The sequence below is a fragment of the Alternaria burnsii genome (genome assembly GCF_013036055.1).
Source record: "Alternaria burnsii strain CBS107.38 chromosome Unknown 753, whole genome shotgun sequence".
Taxonomy (NCBI): Eukaryota; Fungi; Ascomycota; class Dothideomycetes; order Pleosporales; family Pleosporaceae; genus Alternaria; species Alternaria burnsii.
Genome location: NW_024066118.1, coordinates 588,084 through 606,855, shown reverse-complemented (window position 1 = coordinate 606,855; position 18,772 = coordinate 588,084). Strand labels below are relative to the sequence as shown.

General features: G+C 53.7%; 6 protein-coding genes across 6 annotated transcripts; 3 read left to right on the top strand and 3 right to left on the bottom strand.

Annotated features, from left to right (window-relative positions):
• Positions 1 to 70: 70 nt before the first annotated feature.
• GT037_008302 (superoxide mitochondrial precursor) lies at positions 71 to 865 on the bottom strand (the record flags this gene model as incomplete). Its single annotated transcript, XM_038933349.1, has 3 exons — positions 71 to 158; positions 212 to 686; positions 736 to 865. The coding sequence occupies 3 exons, from the start codon at positions 863 to 865 to the stop codon at positions 71 to 73; spliced, it is 693 nt and encodes a 230-aa protein (XP_038784014.1).
• Positions 866 to 1,420: 555 nt separating this feature from the next.
• On the top strand, positions 1,421 to 5,356 carry GT037_008301 (adenylosuccinate lyase; the record flags this gene model as incomplete). The annotated part of the gene is made up of 4 exons (XM_038933348.1): positions 1,421 to 2,871; positions 2,916 to 3,029; positions 3,793 to 4,159; positions 4,217 to 5,356. 4 exons carry the CDS (start codon positions 1,421 to 1,423, stop codon positions 5,354 to 5,356), a joined length of 3,072 nt encoding a protein of 1,023 aa, XP_038784013.1.
• A 340-nt stretch (positions 5,357 to 5,696) lies between these two features.
• On the bottom strand, positions 5,697 to 8,765 carry GT037_008300 (uncharacterized protein; the record flags this gene model as incomplete). Its single annotated transcript, XM_038933347.1, has 1 exon — positions 5,697 to 8,765. One exon carries the CDS (start codon positions 8,763 to 8,765, stop codon positions 5,697 to 5,699), a length of 3,069 nt encoding a protein of 1,022 aa, XP_038784012.1.
• A 471-nt stretch (positions 8,766 to 9,236) lies between these two features.
• GT037_008299 (tfp11-domain-containing protein) lies at positions 9,237 to 11,339 on the top strand (the record flags this gene model as incomplete). Its single annotated transcript, XM_038933346.1, has 1 exon — positions 9,237 to 11,339. One exon carries the CDS (start codon positions 9,237 to 9,239, stop codon positions 11,337 to 11,339), a length of 2,103 nt encoding a protein of 700 aa, XP_038784011.1.
• Positions 11,340 to 12,560: 1,221 nt separating this feature from the next.
• On the top strand, positions 12,561 to 13,964 carry GT037_008298 (uncharacterized protein; the record flags this gene model as incomplete). Its single annotated transcript, XM_038933345.1, has 1 exon — positions 12,561 to 13,964. One exon carries the CDS (start codon positions 12,561 to 12,563, stop codon positions 13,962 to 13,964), a length of 1,404 nt encoding a protein of 467 aa, XP_038784010.1.
• A 1,141-nt stretch (positions 13,965 to 15,105) lies between these two features.
• GT037_008297 (kinase-like protein) lies at positions 15,106 to 17,761 on the bottom strand (the record flags this gene model as incomplete). Its single annotated transcript, XM_038933344.1, has 2 exons — positions 15,106 to 15,450; positions 15,500 to 17,761. 2 exons carry the CDS (start codon positions 17,759 to 17,761, stop codon positions 15,106 to 15,108), a joined length of 2,607 nt encoding a protein of 868 aa, XP_038784009.1.
• Positions 17,762 to 18,772: the final 1,011 nt, after the last annotated feature.

The window sequence follows — 18,772 nt, the reverse complement described above, 5'->3', positions numbered from 1 at the left end:
TACACGCTATCAAGACTATGTTCGACTGAACGGCGAGTTAGGAACGTCGCCCTGCCGTGAGACGTCAAATCTACTGGAAGCGCTTCTCGGCGGCCTTCCAGTTGATGACGTTCCAGATGGCCTTGAAGTACTCGGCCTTGCGGTTCTGGTAGTCGAGGCTAGAAACGGTTAGTTCAACATGCTCTTATCAAAATCTCATCGTCTGACTTACTAGTAGGCGTGCTCCCAGGCGTCAACACCCAGAATAGGACGGAATTGACCGACGACGGGGTCCTGGTTGGCATACGTCCTGATCTGGATAGCTCCAGTCTGCGTGTCCTGGACCAACCACGCCCAGCCGCTGCCCTGAATACCCGCGAGCGCAGTGTTGAACTTCTCCTTGAAGGCATCGAGGCTGCCGTAGCTGTTGTTGATGGCAGCAGACAGCGCGCCAGAAGGAGGCTCACCACCACCCTGGTTGGTAGGCGCGAGGTTCTCCCAGAAGAGGCTGTGGTTGATGTGGCCGCCGCCGTGGAAGTTGATCAAAGGCTGCAGCGCAATCTGTGCCTTGATGTCTTCCTTTTGCTTGGCCTCGGCGATTTGCTCGCTGAAGTTGTTGAACGAGGTTACGTAGGTGTTGTGGTGGTTCTTGTGGTGCAGTTCCATGATCTTGCCGGAGATGGAGGGCTCAAGCGCGCCATAGTCGTCTGTCTTGTATTAGTATGCGATGCGTGTTTTTCAGATGATAGGACGCACATGGGAGATCGGGCAGGGTGGCCTTGCCACGAACGAATGTGGTGCCAGCGAGACCAGCACGGGAGGTGACGGGAGCGGCGGCCCTCGCAGCCGAGCGCAGGGCAGATGTGCGGAGGAGAGTGGTGTTCATGATGGCTTCAATTGATGTCTTGGATTCAATTGAGTGTTGGGTGTGTTATGGTGGTTAGAAGCTGGTGGAACTCTGGCTGGGGAAGCTCGGGATTTATTATGGCCTCGCATTTCGTCATACCAACATGCCGACCACCGAGCTTGGAGCTTCTACATAGCACAACCTCCACTCCTCACGGAAAGACGCCCCTCGGCCAATGAAAACGCCCCGGTACCGCGTTACGTTCGCATGATGTATGCTGAAGTCTCGCGAATAAACGCGCGTCTTCATGTGAGAATGTCCAGAGAAAATAGATGGCTTTCGCGACATGTTAACTCCCCGCGATAGCCCCGCGCGGCGTTTTCAGGAAGAACTAGTTACTCAAGACGTGGGTGGCAGCTGTGCAATTTTGACAATCGCGTGCCGGAAAAAAGACGCGCTTGATTCAAGTATCAGACATCTCACCCCATGTGAGGTGATTGAGGTTTGCCCTGCATTTAGGACATAGCCTCTACCAACGCGCTCCACCTAGGCTTCCTTCTTACAACTTACTTTAGCTACCCCGCCAACGTCATCATGGCGCCCGTTAATGTCGTTCACTTGCCCAACGGCCAGAACCTTACCGTCACGCCTGTCTTTGGAGGCCTCTTCTTCAAGTCGAGCGATGTCCACACGCATTCGCCATTTCCGCCTGGCTGGACAGTTGTGCTCAACTCCGAGGATGAATTGGCCACGGACGAACAAGAGCAGCAGCAGCAGGATGAGGAGGAGCTGTTCCCACCACGTCGCATTCACCGCTTCAAGAAACCCACCTTGAATGGAGACCACCTCTACATCTCGTCCATATCGAATCCCAGTAGCAGCGAGTTTAAGCCGGCTGCGTCGCCAACCCGCCAGATCGCCATGATGCTGTGGGCGACGCTGTACTGGTACTTTCACCAGCCCGAACCGACACTGCAGGTCACAAACGCGCGTTCCAAGAACACCGCCGATGCTGGCAAGCCCAAGGGCGAGTGGCGCATAAACATCAACAGAGAGGGTGTTTTCAAAGGCAAGGTCGTGCTGCCCAAGCTGGAGCGCATGGGTCTCATCGCCAGCGAAGATTCGACTGTAGGATGCGCACAAGAAGAGTCTTCTCCTGAAGGCTGGACACACATGTTCGTCAGTCGAAGGACGTTCTGGCAGCTTGACCCGAGAATATACTTGTTCACTCTGTCGCCATTAGCCAACACCAACTCGCCCTTCCCGTCGGGCTCACCATATCCCTCGAGACCGTCGTCCCCAGCGGGCGGATCTGATGCGAAGAAAGAACAACAGCTTGATCAAGTATCACCAGGTCTGTGGTCACCAACGGCGCCAGGCCCCTTCCACTCGAGCTCGCACCTCCCAACGTACTATCCACCTCCTCCTGCGCAATATGTCTTCACGAACAACACGCGACACCCCATACGCCCGAAACCGCCTCGACAGGGAGAGATACTGTACACAAGATACATACCCAGCGTTGGACAGTACCTGTCTTTCCGGGTAGCTTCCATCTCTTCGAAAGCGCTTCGACACCAGGGGCCAGTCTCCAGCCCAAACCGCAACAGCCAGATTGCAGCTTCTGACTCCGTCGCTCCCAACATGAACTCGATGAATGCGGGAATGTCCGACTCGGAATATCTACACAAATGGATGAACGATCCCCGTGTATCGCATTTTTGGGGCGAGGCAGGTCCACAGTCTCATCAAGAGGAATTTCTCAAGAACGGCCTACGATCAAAGAACTCGTTCCCAGTCATAGGATGTTGGGACGGGAAGCCGTTTGGCTACTTTGAGATATACTGGGTCAAGGAAGACAATCTTGGAAAGTACTTACCCATTGTTAGCGACTACGACCGAGGTTTCCACTGCTTGGTGGGCGAGCAGGAGTTTAGGGGCGCACACAGGGTAAAGATCTGGCTGAGCGCATTAGTGCACTATTGTTGGCTCGCGGATAACCGGACAGAGAGGGTCATGTTGGAGCCGAGGGTCGATAACGAAAAGTAAGTTTTGTGCCAACATTTGACGGATAGTGCTAACAGTTCAGACTTGCAAAGTACCTTCAAGAAGCTGGATTCTACAAAGAGCGCGAGATTAGCCTCCCGCACAAGCAGAGTAACTTGTTCAAGATCAACCGCGACGTGTGGAAAGGTCCAGCGCTGTGAGTCCGCGGAGACGGCAATAATTGTGGAGTCGCAGTTGGGCAGAGCCGCATGAACGGGTTACGGCTCTTGGTGGATATGGCTACGTGGAGTAGCGCAGAGTAAGCGCATCATGAGATACCAAGGTCTAGACTTCTATTCATGTTGAACCTGCCACCTACGTGGGGGAGTTCGTAGTCATTCTTTTGAGTGTATCCCGCGGGTCTCCTCGACCGGGGAAATACCCACCGAACGTTGGAGCGTGTATGAATGTGAAGCAATTCGGAGGTTCCTCGTAGCAAATCCCTCGTTACGAGTACCTACAATTCGGTTGCCCAGAACCCCAACAACGCCGCGGGAAAATTTCTGCTACCCCAAATCGCTATTTTATCGTCGATCGGTGTCTATCTCCCCCTCCGACATCACCCTAGAAATCGACCATTGACGTGCGTTTCCAAAGGTGCGATAGTACCTAAATGTGGGGTTTAGCGAGCTCCAAAACTTTTTGACTACACGTGAGGACGTCATTGGTCTTTGGGTAGAAAAAGCGCGCCACAACGCTGTGAATCATCTCACGAATTGACTTCACGATACCCCAATATCCTTCCATACAATTGTTCTTACCGTGATATCACACGTATTGTGGTTACGGCAAAGTTGAAAAATTACTCTGATACCAGATTCGGAAGACTATCGGACTAACCCACAAACGAACCGCCAAACGGTTACTCATCCACCACACCACCCCTCAAAACACCACACAGTCATGGCTACCAACAATAGCTCCCTGGACATTCAGTCCCGCATATCAGACATGAAGACCAAATCTGGCGCCACCATATTCGATGCGTACCAGACTTCCCTTACAGGCCGGTACTGTTCGGCGGAGATGTCGCAACTGTTCTCGCAGCGCAGCCGACACTCGATATGGCGCAAGCTATGGCTATTCCTCGCAGAGGCGGAGAAGGAGCTAGGAATTGAGAACATCAGTGACGAGGCGCTCACCCAGATGAGGGAGCACCTAACCGTTACGGATGATGATTTCGGAGTTGCCAAGGTCGAGGAGAAGAAGAGGAGACACGATGTTATGGCGCATGTACACGCCTATGGACAAGTTGCTCCTGCTGCAGCAGGTATCATCCATTACGGAGTAGGTTATCACGTGAAGCGGTAGAAAAGCCTCAAGAAACGGTACTAATTCCCACAGGCAACCAGCTGCTATGTAACGGATAATGCTGAACTCATTCTTATGCGCGATGGCCTGGATCTCCTCATCCCCAAGCTCGCAAAAGTCATCTCCAACCTCTCCGCCTTTGCCCTGAAATGGAAATCCGAGCCTACTCTTGCTTATACCCATCTCCAGCCCGCTCAGCTCATCACCGTAGGTAAGCGAGCGGCGCAATGGGCGCAAGACCTCCTTTTCGACCTTGAGGCCATAGAGCTCGTCCGCGAGACCCTACAGTTCCGTGGTGCGCAAGGAACGACCGGTACACAAGCCTCTTTCCTCGAGATCTTCAACGGCGACAGCAAAAAGTGCGACCAGCTCAACGAGCTGCTCTGCAAAAAGGCCGGATTTCCCTCCTGCTACGCCATCTCCACACAGACCTACACCCGCAAGGTCGACCTCATCATTGCAAACGCCATCTGCGGCCTCGGCGCCTCTGCGCAAAAGATCACAGGAGACATCCGCCACCTAGCCGCGTGGAAGGAACTCGAAGAGCCGTTTGAAAAGGACCAAATCGGCTCTTCCGCCATGGCATACAAGCGCAACCCCATGCGCTCAGAACGCATCTACGCGCTCAGCCGTGAGCTCATGTCCAAGCCGGCTTCGTTCGCAAACACGCTCTCAGACCAATGGATGGAGCGTTCCCTCGACGACTCGGCGATCCGCCGCATGGACATCCCCGAGATGTTCCTACTTGCCGACGCTATCTTGCTGTCTCTCGACAACGTAACATCCGGTCTGGTCGTCTACCCCAAGCGCGTCGACGCACGCGTGCAAGAGGAATTGCCCTTCATGATCACAGAGTCCATCATCATGCGTCTCGTTGCCAAGGGCGAATCGCGTCAGGAAGCACACGAGCAGATTCGCGTACTTTCCCACCAGGCCGGTGCGCAGGTCAAGAACGAGGGCAAATCAAATGATTTGGTTGATCGCATCAGGAACACAGAGTTCTTCAAGCCTATCTGGGGTGAGCTCGATACTATGCTTGACAGCAAGTTGTACACGGGACGGAGTGAGGAGATTGTCGAGAAGTTCTGTGGAAAGGGGGGTGTGCTTGAAGGCAAGCTGAAGAAATACCAGGATTACATCGAGGGCGCCAAGGTCAGTGAGTTGAATGTTTAGAGGGTTGTATATCGAAAAAAAGGGTCCGAGAGAAGAAGGGAGACTCTAGGCGTTCATTGGGAGTCAAGATAGATGAACGGAGTTGAGAGAAAAGTATTCAACTTACGAGTATCTGGTTAATAGTCCTACTCAATTCTGCAACAAAGCAATGAAAGTCGTGTATCATTCATCATCATCCCATATGTATGTGCCCTCGAAATTACTAAAATATGCTAATTCTATGCCCAGAACGCTGAATGCCACGCAAATACTGCTAAAATGCCCTTTCCAAGAAAAAAAAAGAACGCGTTACGATGCCGTGCGAACGAGATGCCAGGCGCCGAAAGGATACGCTACAATGCTAATATCTAATTCCTTGCATCCACCGATCAATCTGATCTCGCTGTCTGGGATCCATAGGCGGGCCCATCATGCCCCCCTGCGTCATACCCATGTTCATGCCATTCATGCCCATGGGCATCTGCATGCCGCCCATCTGCATGCCATTCATCTGCATTGGCATCTGCATGCCCATGCTGTTCATTTGCATGGGCATACCCATCATGGGGTTTTGTTGCATCATGCCGGGCTGCTGCATGCCCATTTGCATACCCATCGGCCCCATCTGGCCCATCATGGGTTGTTGCATACCATTCATCTGCATAGGCATCTGCATACCCATCATACCTTGCTGAGGCATGGTACTCATTCTCTGCTGTCCGTTCATCATCATGGGGTTCTGGGCGTTCTTGTAGGCTTGGATCTTCTGACCGAGGGGGATGTCATCGTCGTCCTTTTGGTTATTTCCCACGCCCTTGAGCAGGGGGTCCATGGAGCCATAGCTGCTGGCGCGCATGGTGGCTGTGAGACGTTGTTGTTTCTTACGCTCTTGATCGAGGACATTTTGATGCAAAAGACTTCCTTGGGGAAGGTGAGAGACAAGCTGCTCATTCGAGACCTTGCGAGCTTGGTTGTGAGGGTCGATGGGGTTGGCGGAGAGGATGTCTGCGAGACTGTTGGTGGAAGCGAGACCAGGACGGTGGGCGCCAGGTTGCGGAGTCTGTTCTCCTCGGGCGGCAGCTTCGGCTTGGAGACGAGCACGGCGTTGGCCAAGTGTCTCTTCCTCTTCCTCTTCCTCGGCGGGAGCAGGTGCAGCAGGTGCATCTTTAGACTGTTCTTGGCCAGTCGCCTCTGGTGCACCAAATTTGCTCATCATCTCAGAGGCAAAGTCATCACTTACTGTGCTCTTCCGCACGTCACCGAGCGCTGTCTCGCGTTCTTTCTTTTCCTTGATGCGACGCATACGATCAGCCAGGGACTCGCCCGGCTCCTCATCTGAGTCTGGTTCGGGAGTTGTGATTTGAGGGATGTTGATCTGGCTGGTAGACGCTCCTAGGTATTGAGTACGACGCTGATTGGGATCGCCACCAAGCAGCCTGTTACGGCGACTGCTAAGGGGCTCGCGATCCTCCAACTCTCGCTGCTCGATAAGACCCATGCTCTTTTGTCGCATTTGTGGAGGCGCAGTCTGCTTGTAGAGAACACCAAGCGGCACATCGTCGTCAGAATCCTCCTCCGCGGGTGCCTCCCAGGCCAAATTGACTTTCTTGCGGATTCGCCGTTGCTTTTCCGCCTCAGCCACGTCGTTCATCTGCAGCAGAGTTTGACGGCCATCGATCAGCCCCTGCTCCATCAATGTCACGTAGTTCATCTTCCTAGTCTGTTGTTTCGCTTTGCGTATCTGGAGCTCAGCGAGAAGCGTGGTCGGCGCGCCGTACTGCGGTTCTGGCTCGCCCTCCTCTTCACTCGATTCTTCTTCTTCATAGGCGTCCTCCGGATGTCCTTCCTCGAATGAGGGCCGCGAGGCATCAGGATCATGCCCGGCCGGTCCTCGTGCATCCTCGTCACGCTCCTCCAACTGATCGGCGAGGCTCATCCGACTCTCGCTTGCCTTCACAAGCAGCAGGTTCATATCAGCTGAGCTATTCCGCTTCTTCAGCTTCCTTAGACGTTCGCCTTTTGCATTGTGATCAGTATCCAGGATATTGAATGAGCTCCGTCTTTGTGTCTGTTGCAGTGTTGGTGGAACTTCAGGTAATTTCGAACTTTTCCGTTTGTGCTCTGGCCCGTACACTTCATTGCCTACATGTCCAGCGAATGGATGGTCGGTAAAGGCAGATACTGGAGCATTAGCGGAAGCATCCAGGATGCTCTCAAGCGTGTCTTCTGCAGACTCTCCCTTGACGGCAAACTCCTGGGCGGGGGCAGCTCGATTATCAAAGTAAGCGCTTGCTCGTAATTGTGGGGGGAGGGCCATGAGACTTTGTCGACTCTTCTTGTGGGGCTTCGCGTCCATGAGATTGTCACCGAGCAGCGGCATTGACTTCCTATGCTCTGTCTGCATGGTTTCCAACAGCTGTGTCCGGCGTTTAGCTTGCTGATTCATGTTAGGCAATTGCGATAGACGCTTTGGCAGGTTGAGCATCTTTGGCACAGGGGCGGGATAGAAAACCATGCCGTCTTCTGGTGGCGGGGCGCCTATCGAGTGAAGGCTCGGGTTCTGTCTATGCATAAAAGACTGGGGGTTCGACGAATGCCGGCTGTGGGCATAACTACTCTGCCGACTATGATGCGACGGCTCTGGCTCCTCCTCGACAGTGTCTGGACAGTGGACGCCGTCAAAGTCCTGCCATAGTGTACGTGCTTGGTGTGTGGTATCGGTCGAGGCTGCTGTCGGGGGCCGGTCTGGGAGATGGCGGTGGTCTGCATACTGGTAATGTGTGTCGTCGTGTGTGAGCTCGTCGGGGTCAGGTCGCCCCAACTGGATACTATTGCGCAGCTCTTCTGGCAAACCATTCGCAACCTCATCGAATATGCGTGTAAAGGACGAGACCTTTCGCTGTGGGGGAGAAGCAGAGGAGCCTTGGTCACCTTGTTCATTTTGGTGTTGGTATGATTCCTCCTCGACCTCCTCGGGGTGTACGATCTGCCCAAGACGCGAAGCCTTTGATTCCGAACGTTGGCGCTGGACTGAGTTGGAGGGTTTCGGCCAGGGTCCCGTGCCGGAGCGCAGCGAACCGGCGGGCGAGGTTATGTAACCGCCCGGAGAGTATCCACCCCATCGTGCATTTCCATTGAGGTCTACAATTGAATTGGCGTGCGAGCTGATCGAAACGCCGCGACTGCGGGTACTGGCCTGGCGGGTGGGCTCGTCGGGAGAGTGTATGTCGCGCAATGACGAGCGTCGACTGTCAGTCAGCTTTAGTTCTGAATACGTCTTTCGTATCTCCTCCTGCAGGTCTGAGCCGGCCTCGCTCATGCGTTCGGCATGTTCTTCCAGGCGATTGATGTTGCCGACATACGCCCCTTGTAACGACTGCAGATCTGGAACCGGATGACGGAGGTCGACGTCAGCCTTGGGGGAGGTCATTACTACCGAAGCAAGCAGCAGGAAGTGTGCCGCAGAGGTGAGAGAGTCAACTCAACTGCGGTACGACTACAGTAAAGGAGACTTTTGGCGTGTTTGTTGCACCGAACCGGACATGGGTCCAAGGGTGATCGACCCCGATCCATTCCAAGAATAGCACGCAGCACGTTACCACGGTACGGCAGGAGCGACCTAGATCTAACGGTTCTTGGCGCTGTCGCCCAGAGGCAGAATTCCAGAACATTGTTTCCGCTGCACCAAGACACTCACTCCGCCTCCCACGACAACCAGGCGCATTCACGTCTTTCCTGTCTCGAATTCATGCGACACCGATTGCGACGCCCATCGCGACACCGATACTACGACGCGACATCTTGCGCGCCCGCGAACCGCTACTCAGAATCTGCAGCTACTGCGTGCACATAGCTCGTATACGCATCTTTGCCCGTATTCACAACCCTCCCTATCGGCGTCATGGACGAAGGAGGCAAGCGAAAACACAGCTTCAGGCAGCAGCCGAACAAGAGGGCCAAGGCCGAGGATGGCAGCGCACTCAAATCAGGCTTTGGTGCGAAGATGCTGGCCAAGATGGGTTACAAGGGTGAGGGAGGTCTAGGAAAAGAGGGAGGCGGTATCTCGGAGCCTATCCAGGTCGTCAACCGCGGCACCAAGGGCGGTATCGGTATAGTAGCAGAGAAGAGCGAGCAGCAACGGCGGGAGGAGCGTCGCAAGGCCGAAGCAAACGGAGAGAAGTATGTCGACACTTCAGAAGAGGAGCGTGAGGAGAGGAAGAAGAAGAAGGCCAAGGCACGGGGCGAGACGCGAGCATCAGCTCCTCGACCGAAGAAGACTGTTTTCGAGCTCGAAGCAGCTGGCATGCATGTACCGCTTGCACTGCAGTCCATTATCGACGCGACGACCGGCACGTCCACTCCAACTTCAGGCGTGTCCCTGCGCGGCCCTGACATCGTCCCATTCGAAAACTCTCTGCAAGCACGCGTACGCAGAGACTTGAACAGTTTTTCCGAAGCATTCGAACAGCTGCAGGTCGAGTCGCAGGCCATTCCCCCACAGGAATATGCGCTTCAGAAGGAGCTGGAAGCGCTCGAAAAGCATATGGACGAGTTGGAGGATCTACAAGCACGCATCGAATCTCTGCGTACAGGCACGTTTGATGTTGTCTGCGAAGGGCTGAAGAATCTGCGCGCTGCCTACCCATCGAAGCCGCTACACCGCGAATCGATCGCCGTTATACATCCACACTTCTCCAAAGCTATCGCGTCCTGGGAGCCACTTGAGGATGCGTTGGAGGGCATGGCCGCGGCTTTCTCAGAAATGGCAAATATCATACAGCCCAGAAGTAGGAGAGTTGCTTCTCAAGCTTATACCCACCCTTCAGAAGCACTGGCCAGCCGCAACTCAGCCGACGAAGAGGATACGATAAAGCGTGGCACTACGTCGTCATATGAGTCCATGATGCTCAAATACTGGCTACCAGCAGTAAGCTCCGCTGTAACACAGTGGGATGTCAAGAACCCACAGCCCATGGTGCATTTAGTCGAAGTCTGGAAGCCAGTCTTACCACCATTCATTGCCAAGCGGGTGCTGGAACAAATCACACAAAAGCTTTCCACCTCAATTCAGGAGTGGAATCCTCGAAAGTTCAAGAGAAGCCCACACACATGGGTTGTGGAATGGCTGCCTTTCCTCAAGCCAACTGATCTAGACCCCAAGGGATCAGGTTTAGTTGCTGAAATCAAACGCAAGATCCGACATGCACTACAGTCCATCGACCTCTCCAAAGGCCCGTTGCCAGGGATGGACCAGTGGAGGAGAGTGTTTGGAAAGGGCGAGTTTGACCATCTACTTACCTCCCATCTAGTACCGCGTTTGGCGACCTACCTACGAGACAATTTTGACATCAACCCCGCTGAACAAGATCTGGCACCACTCGAGGCCGTTTTCGCTTGGAGAGGACTGATATCAAATGAAGTCATTGGAGAACTATTAAAAGCACAGTTCTTCCCCAAGTTTCTCGAAATCGTCCACCAATGGCTCACGAGTCCCGAAGTTGTCTTTGAAGAGGTCCAGGCGTGGCTTGCGTGGTGGCGGAACGAGATCTTGCAGGACGAAATCAACAACCTGCCTTCCGTGGCCTCGTCCTGGAATGAAGCATACTCGCTCATCGGTACCGCACGGGATCTTGGCGACGCAAGATTGACACATCTACCAGCGCCTCACGTCGAGAGTACGAGAGTCTCCCCAGAACCATCCCAGTTCTCCAAGTCCGTTAATAAGGAACCACCTCGTCCTGCGCCACAAGTCGAGGAGACAACATTCAAGGATATGGTAGAGGAATTCTGCGCTGAAGAGAACCTGCTGTTGATACCACTTCGTGAAGCTCACGACCAGACTGGTTTGCCCCTTTTCCGCATCACCGCAAGCGCGACTGGACGAGGAGGCGCAGTGGCGTATCTCAAGGGCGATGTTCTGTGGGTGCAGAACAAGAAAGATAAGACCATGTGGGAGCCTACCGGTTTGGATGAAGCCCTCACCGCTAAGGCAGAGGGCAAGTGATTACCATCAACTGCAGAATGCATGTCTGCATATCCCACACCAAGCGGGTCTCGCTTCGAAAGGGTAAGCTCAACAACCTCTCTTGAGCAGATATGTTTGCTAGCATTCGCTAATCCAGCATCGGTACGATGCATCCTTAGGTAGTGATAGTGATGTCGACCGCAGGGCTATAATGAAGCCACATTATCTCTCCATCAGCGTCTCCTGACGCACCGCAAGGCATTCCAAAAGTGCCGAAAGTATGCATGAATCGTGAAGTAAGAGGAGTAACGGCCAATGCGAATTGCCGTCACAACACATGAGGGTGATGCGGCCTAATAATCGGTCCTTGCTGCAAGCCTAGTCTGTGATTTCCATTGCATTACGACGATTATCGCGTAGAATTTGCGATCCGACTCGTTACTCCAAGTAGTTTGTTCGGCATATAATCCTTGGAGTGGCTAATATACTACTTCTCTTAGTGGCTTCGTGATTACTAGTGTGATGAGGTGACTGTGCGCTGATTCGCATCATCGGGCGCTTAGAATAGACTTTACTGACGAATGGGAATGCGGGATTGGGTGCGCATTTTCTGGGCTGCAGGGGCCGCACTATTATGCATGCGGACCGTCTCTTCCCGCTGACTGTGCCTCGAGTTGGCAGATGGTGCCTGTCCGGAAAGTTGGTAGTCGTGAAGCAGTCGAGTGGCGCGGCAAACATGTTTCCAACTGTTTCCACATAGTGGCAACGCCCATCGCGACATCAATTGCCTTCACACAGTACATGGCGGCCCCGAATATTTGTTCAGCGCGATAGCCTCGAACTATGTCTGGACGTTCAGGTATTGCCGTCGTCCCACCTGGGTCTAGTCTACTCAGAGCGACCCCGCTCAGCGGCTGAGAGACTTCACCCACTGGACGCCCCAATGTAGCTCAAGAAACAGCACAGCCAATAAGATCGCGTATGCAGCATCCCAAGCCATCACACCCAGTCGTCCTTTCCTTGCATCCGACCACTTGCAGACCGCCGATCAAAGTACTTACCCGCTTCCCATCCCTCTTCAAATCACCATGTCGCCTCTGTTACACTCTGCACTTCACCCGGTTCCTCTCAGTCGGGAAGCGAATGCATTTGCGGCCCTAGATCGACGTTGTACCCTGGACGAGTGCGAGGAAAGATAGACCGCCCCTCCCATTTCCTATTTCTTACTTATATTTCCTTGAGTGTCAAGCCCAGGAAACGATGCTGGAGAGAGCGCTTCCTCCAGCACTCATATCTCTGCTTCTTGTTGCATCTGGTGTTTCTGCTACACCCTACAACTTCCTCGACAACTATCGCGACCCCACACCAGCGCCTGACGAGGGACCTCCTGCCTCATATCACGCTGTCCGAGACAAGAACGTTTTACCGTACGAGATTTGCGGTGTTGTTGGCGGTTACGTCTTTACAGTACTTATTTGGGGAGTACTTCTCCTCACTGTTGGTAGAAAGATGAGACGAAAAGCACTGGATCCGCCTATGCAGTTGGAGCTGGAGCTCCAGGACGGCTACAAATCAACAAGACCAACTATCAACACCGGTGGTCTAGCATCGCCGCCACTATCTGCACGACTGTGGAGGAAGTTCAAGAAGACTGACTCGGCTGTCCAGAGTCCTGTGGTTCAATCGCCGAGTTCTTTTGATCAAAAGGTGCTTGATGCCCATAGGGATCAAGCTCAAGCTGACATGGAGCGTCTCTACGCCGCTGTCATGGACTTTGACGCGCAGAAGCACGCATCCAAGATCAGTGTAGATGAAGAGGAGCCAGTTGCCCAACCCACGGAGCGAAGAAGACCATCAGCGCTGTCCATCGGACGACCCCAAGACACCGCCGACTCCCCAATCTCGCCTGTCAAAGCCATCTACCCACCTGGCTACTCAGACAGACCCCCAACAGCACCCTACACCGACCGCCCCCGTTCGAATAACCGGGAGCACCTCCGCGCAGAACCCCACGCACCTCCAAGCCCACGCAGCATCTTGTCCAAACGCTCGCAAAATTCCACCAACACCACGACAGGAGGCAAGAACGCGCGATTCAACCTAAAGAACCTACGCATCTCAGGCCCAATAACGAAATACCCTGGTGCGGATTCCGACGACGAAGCACGCACACCACTCTCCCCACGTTTCTACGCCAACCCCGGCGCACCCCCTTCGCCTCCTACTCAGACCAACTCTCCAAGCTCGCCATTGAACTACAACGACGAGTCCCTCGACCGCGTCCAGCCTCTCCCCCGCCCAGCACCGCAACGACTAGGTTCCAAAGACCTACCTCTCGCCCAACCCCCCACCTCGCAACTTCGCGCCCAAAATGCAAACGCCAGTCTCCCACTTCGCTCTTTTGCCTCCCCGCTCGCTTCCCCTGGTATCCAAACTACCGTCCTCGACCGACGTGTCGAGAAACTTGCACTAGGTACTCCCAAAACAGGAGTGCCCTTCACGCCGTATAGTCCGTATATGCCTTTTACGCCTATCACGCCTGTGACGCCGCATTTGACGACGAGGAAGGATCGCAAGATGGAGAAGAAGATGGAGAGGAAAGGGAGGAAGGCGGGAGATGTGCTTGTGCAGAGTCCAAAGGAGATTTTTGGGGATGCTTATTAGAAGAGAGAAGGGAGGGAGAATGTGTATATGATGGATGGTATAGGCATTACATTTTGCATTTGAATCAGCGATTTTACCTTTTTTTTTTTTTGTTTAAACGCCGCCGGTAGGCTGGTTGATGATCTTTCCCTAGGCTTATGAGGATCGGGGGTTGCATGTGTGGTTCGCATTCTACGTTTATATTATGGTTATGTATCTTTATCTGGTTAGAAATCGAACAACTGAGACGTTACAATCTACACGTCGTTACCTTTCAATTTCTGTTTAGACAGGAGTACGTCGTTGAACGCGCGTCCTAGTACTCCTAAAATAGAGTCAATACTGTTACCTAGTCACCAAGATCGAGACTTGACATTAATAAACTAACGTACGGTACCCGTACACATAGGACACGCATAAGACGACACTGGGAATACAGGCATGCGAAGAAAACTGGTCATCACCAGCAACTCTCACATTAACGAAGTTATATTTTTCTTCTGCGCCAGAATGCATGGCCAATCTAATTTTCCCTTCTCTCCCCTCAGGGCCCCCCAACGTTCCCCCTAATTTCCCTCCCTACTCTTCCAGTCCACATACTCTTCAATCCCTCTCAAGAATAAAAAAACATGGATAGACAAATACACACATGAACGTGCGACGCCGGAAATACTATGCCCAATCTAACGCGCCTTCCAAACACAAACCTACACAGAAAGAAGAAGGGTAGTAGTGAAAGCAGTAACCACCCTTTGTCCGGAATATACCGGCGAAATGTATCGAAATGAAAGAAGTTTGCTACCAAAGTCGCTAAATGCCAATAGTCTGAGCCAACAATATCGCTTGTGATAGATCTTTGTAATGCCATACCTTGTAGAGTGAAATCCGTACTTGTAGAGGAAATCCGTACTTTGGAGGAGAAAACAAAGGAAAAATTGGGAGCTGGTGATTTGAATCTGGATTTGAATCTGGATCGGATGATGGTGACACAAGGAAAGGAGACGCCAGAACGCCGTACGCTGGATGATGAGGCTGGATGTATGAGCAGCACTTGGTCGAGTATAAAGTCGCATGTACATGGACGTATCGTCGGTTGGTATTGAGATAGCACACGGAGGCGCGCTATCTGTACCCAACCATGACCTTTCTTTCAAGACGTTTTTCAAAAGTTGGCCAATCCGTTCTTCGAATGACGTTTGCTAAAGCGCTTCCTACCCTTGATCGAGTCAGTATCGCCTTGATCTTTGCGGAGGTGGCCATGCCGCGAGGCGGGGATGTTGACGCCCTCGAGGGCGGAGTCTCCTCCCAACGTACTGGTCGGGGTAGTGTGATTTGAAACGAGCTCGTTCAAACCTACGTCGGCAGAGTACGAGTTGGTCATGCTTTGCGCAAAGGCGTAGTCTCGTGCTTGTTCGATGCTGTCGAGCCATTCTTGGCTGGAGTACTTGCTGCCATCGGGGTCGCTCGTAGTACTTTTGGGGTCTTCGAAGACGTACTGCTTCTCTTTCTGGACGATATTAGTATCATTCATTCAGGAACGGATAATTTCAACGTACCGTCTCTACGAGCCAGAACGTTAGGCCCTTGGAATCTTGGAATGACCTCCACGCGCAACCCGCTGAGAGCAGCGATATTTCTTCCTTCAACTTCTTGTCATTCGTGCCTGCTGCGCACATCAGTACGCGTGCATTGGACGTTATCATTACAAGTCGTTGTCGCTTCTTGACCGTGTTGCCGCCGAAGAAGCGCGAGAACTTCTTAGGTTGCTCCACCGGCTCTTCCTTTCCGCCAACAGGGTGTCCAGGGGCGTGTTGTGTGACAAACATGTTTCCAAGCTTCAATATCCGCTCGTCTCGCTTTGTGAGCACCGGCGACCAATCAATGTCGAGTTGGGAGGGAGGGGGTAGTTCGGTGATAAGGCGCGGCTTCGGTCGTGCTTGGGGTTGGTTGGGTGCTGCTGCTGCGGGTGTCGAAGGACCTGGTTGTGTTATTGACGTTTCCATAACAGTGCCTGAATTCCTACCATTCAGCTTGATGGGCTCCTGCGCGGGCGGGCTGTAGGCTTTCAACCGTGGGGCCTTTTGTTTCCATAGGCCCTTGCCCCATTGCATCCCTTCAAAGAAGGGGTGGTTCTTGATATGCTCCATGGGCAGTCGTGTTAACGGATCTAGGACCAAGAGTCGCTCAACCAGGTCCTTTGCAAGTGGAGGGAAACCATCTGGAAATGTGTACTCCAGGCCCACAATCTTCTGGAATGTCATATACTCGTTCGCAGCCTTGAACGGTGGCCGTCCTGCGAGCAGCTGGTAGATAATGCATCCGAATGCCCACAGGTCGCTGGCTTTGCATGCGTTCTTGTCTGTGAGTAGTTCTGGCGAGACGTACTCGGCTGTTCCGACGAAAGATTGCGCGCGATCCGACTGTGCCCCTTCCAATGGATCGCCCGATGTCGATCCAAGGCCATTTGACTTTTGCTCGAGTATCTTTGCTGTTCCAAAATCAGTAATTTTGACGTGCATGGCATCGTCGAGCAGGACGTTCTCTGGTTTCAAATCTCGATGTATGACACCTTTGTTGTGCATGTAGTCGATGGCGTCGAGTATTTGCGCACCGTAGAAGCGTGTGCACTCGACGTCGAAGGTGCCCATCTTCTTAAGGAAGCCTAGGAGTTCTCCGCCCGCCGCCAGATCCAGCACAAAGTATAGCGAGCGCTCGTCTTGGAAGGTGTAGTAGAGTCGGACAATGCCGGGATGTTCCGTCAGTCGGTTCAGAGTGTCTTTCTCGATGTTTACGTATTTGACCTTCTTCTCCTTGATGATGTGGCGCTTGTCGAGCACCTTGATCGCGTACTCGCGCAGTGTCTGGCGGTCGGTAGCGGCCAGTACTGTACTATAGGAGCCCTCGCCCAGTGTTCTGCCAAAGTTGAAGTCCTTGACGCCTTTCTTCACCACGCGCGTTATGGGCCGCCCGTTCTGATCCAGATCCTGGCGGGTGCTTACAGCCGCGCCCTTTTCTTTCCACTCCTCGCTGCTCGATAGCGGGCCGCCTTCGATGCTGTAGGGTGAGCTCGATAGATTGGCTACTCCGGCATCCATGGGTATCCGCCGTGAGCTCCTCCGGGGCGGAAGGGGGCCGTTCATGGCGGCCATCTGGGCGGACTGACGGTAGGGGTCGCGTCTGCTAGCCTCCCTCACTGGCATGGCTCCGGGCGCGACACGCGAACTGGCGGTCCGGCGCATGTCTCCCTGAATTGCATCGTCGTTGTATCTGTAGGTGCCAGGGGCAGCGGTGGAAGAGGTCGAGAGGTTGGGGTGCTGGTACATGCTCGTAGAGATTGGGCGCTCTCGCATGCCTGCGGGCTGCGACGTCGGGGCCTGACTGCGCTGCTGTTGGAGCAATGGGGCAGCAGCATACGGGGGATACGAGGGCTGCTGGTGCTGGGGCTGGTGTTGCAGGGGCATGGACTGGCGGTGGGAGAGGCGCGGCGAGTGAGATGATATCGACGAAGTCTCAGCCAGGGGGGAGGGGAAGGCAGCCGGGGAGCCAGAGGGGGAGCTCTGGTAGACATTGTCTCTGGGGTGGAGCGAGGCGTTGTCTTCTGTGTAGGAATAGTGCGAGTTGGAATACGTGGGGTGGAGATCGGGGCGGTCCTGGGTCACGGTATTCGACGACGAGGCGCGCGTCGGCGAGGGCGGTGATGGGGGTGACGTCGTGTCGTCGTGGTTGCTGTGCTGTGTGGGCGGCGGCGAGTCGTCCTCGTCTGGGTTGGCGATGCGCAGTCCGCCGAGCGTCTGCGACAGACTCAGGTCGCCATTCATCGTGGCGGCCACTGGGACTGGGCAGCAGCACTGGCGGTAACGGGTGAGAGATAGTCGGTGTCTGAAGCTAAGGCACCGGCCGCAGCGCGTCAAAGTAGCCTCTTCTAGCGTGCGGAATACGAGCGTGGAACGAAGGCATGGCAGGGGCCCAGAGGCCAGGTGGTGGGCGGGAAAAGAACTATTCGCGGATGTGGATATAATGTGCCCGTATGCTCCAGCCTGTTGGTGGTGATGCCATAGGCTCGGCGTTGTCAGCATTCTTGCCGACAGCTCAACAACACCACGACCCGACCACGACCACGACCACGACCACGACCACGACCACGACCACGATCACAACTACAACCACAACCACAACTACAACCACAACCACAACCAACATGTCGCGATACCAATCACACGTACTAGGCAAAAAGCGCGTCCATTTCAAGAACAATGGATGCAGCAGTGACAACAATGATACCGACGATGATTTCTCGTCTGATTCGCTACCACCCTGCTTTCTTACATCACCAGCTTCAATCGTGGTAGCGGCGCCTTCACGTGGCAGCAAGTCGTGCCCTCGCACACTCGTAATGAACAGTCATGGGCACACAGTACGGGTAATTTTTGAATATGTCTCTGGACCTGGAAGGTGCCCTTGACCACTCCTTTCATCTTTCACCACCATTAATTCGCTATCGTCGCTACCATCAACGCGCAATGAGTCTTCCTTCTCGAGACAGGCATCCTTTTGGATCAATCCCTTCTGAAAATACTCCTCCAGAATCTGTTCCTTCTAGAACAAGTCCATCTACATCTACTCTTTCTGGAGATTTCTATCTTGTACACGCTGCTGGTAGATATCCTCCTTCCAGATCCACCCCTTCTGGATCTGTTCCTTCTAGATCGACTGCTGCTAGTTCTGCCCCTTCTGGAAATAGAGTTGAAAGCTACAATGATAGACGGTAGGCTCAGCTCCTGTTACTCTACATTAATGTCCCTGTCTACTCACCCGTTTTGGCCCTAATA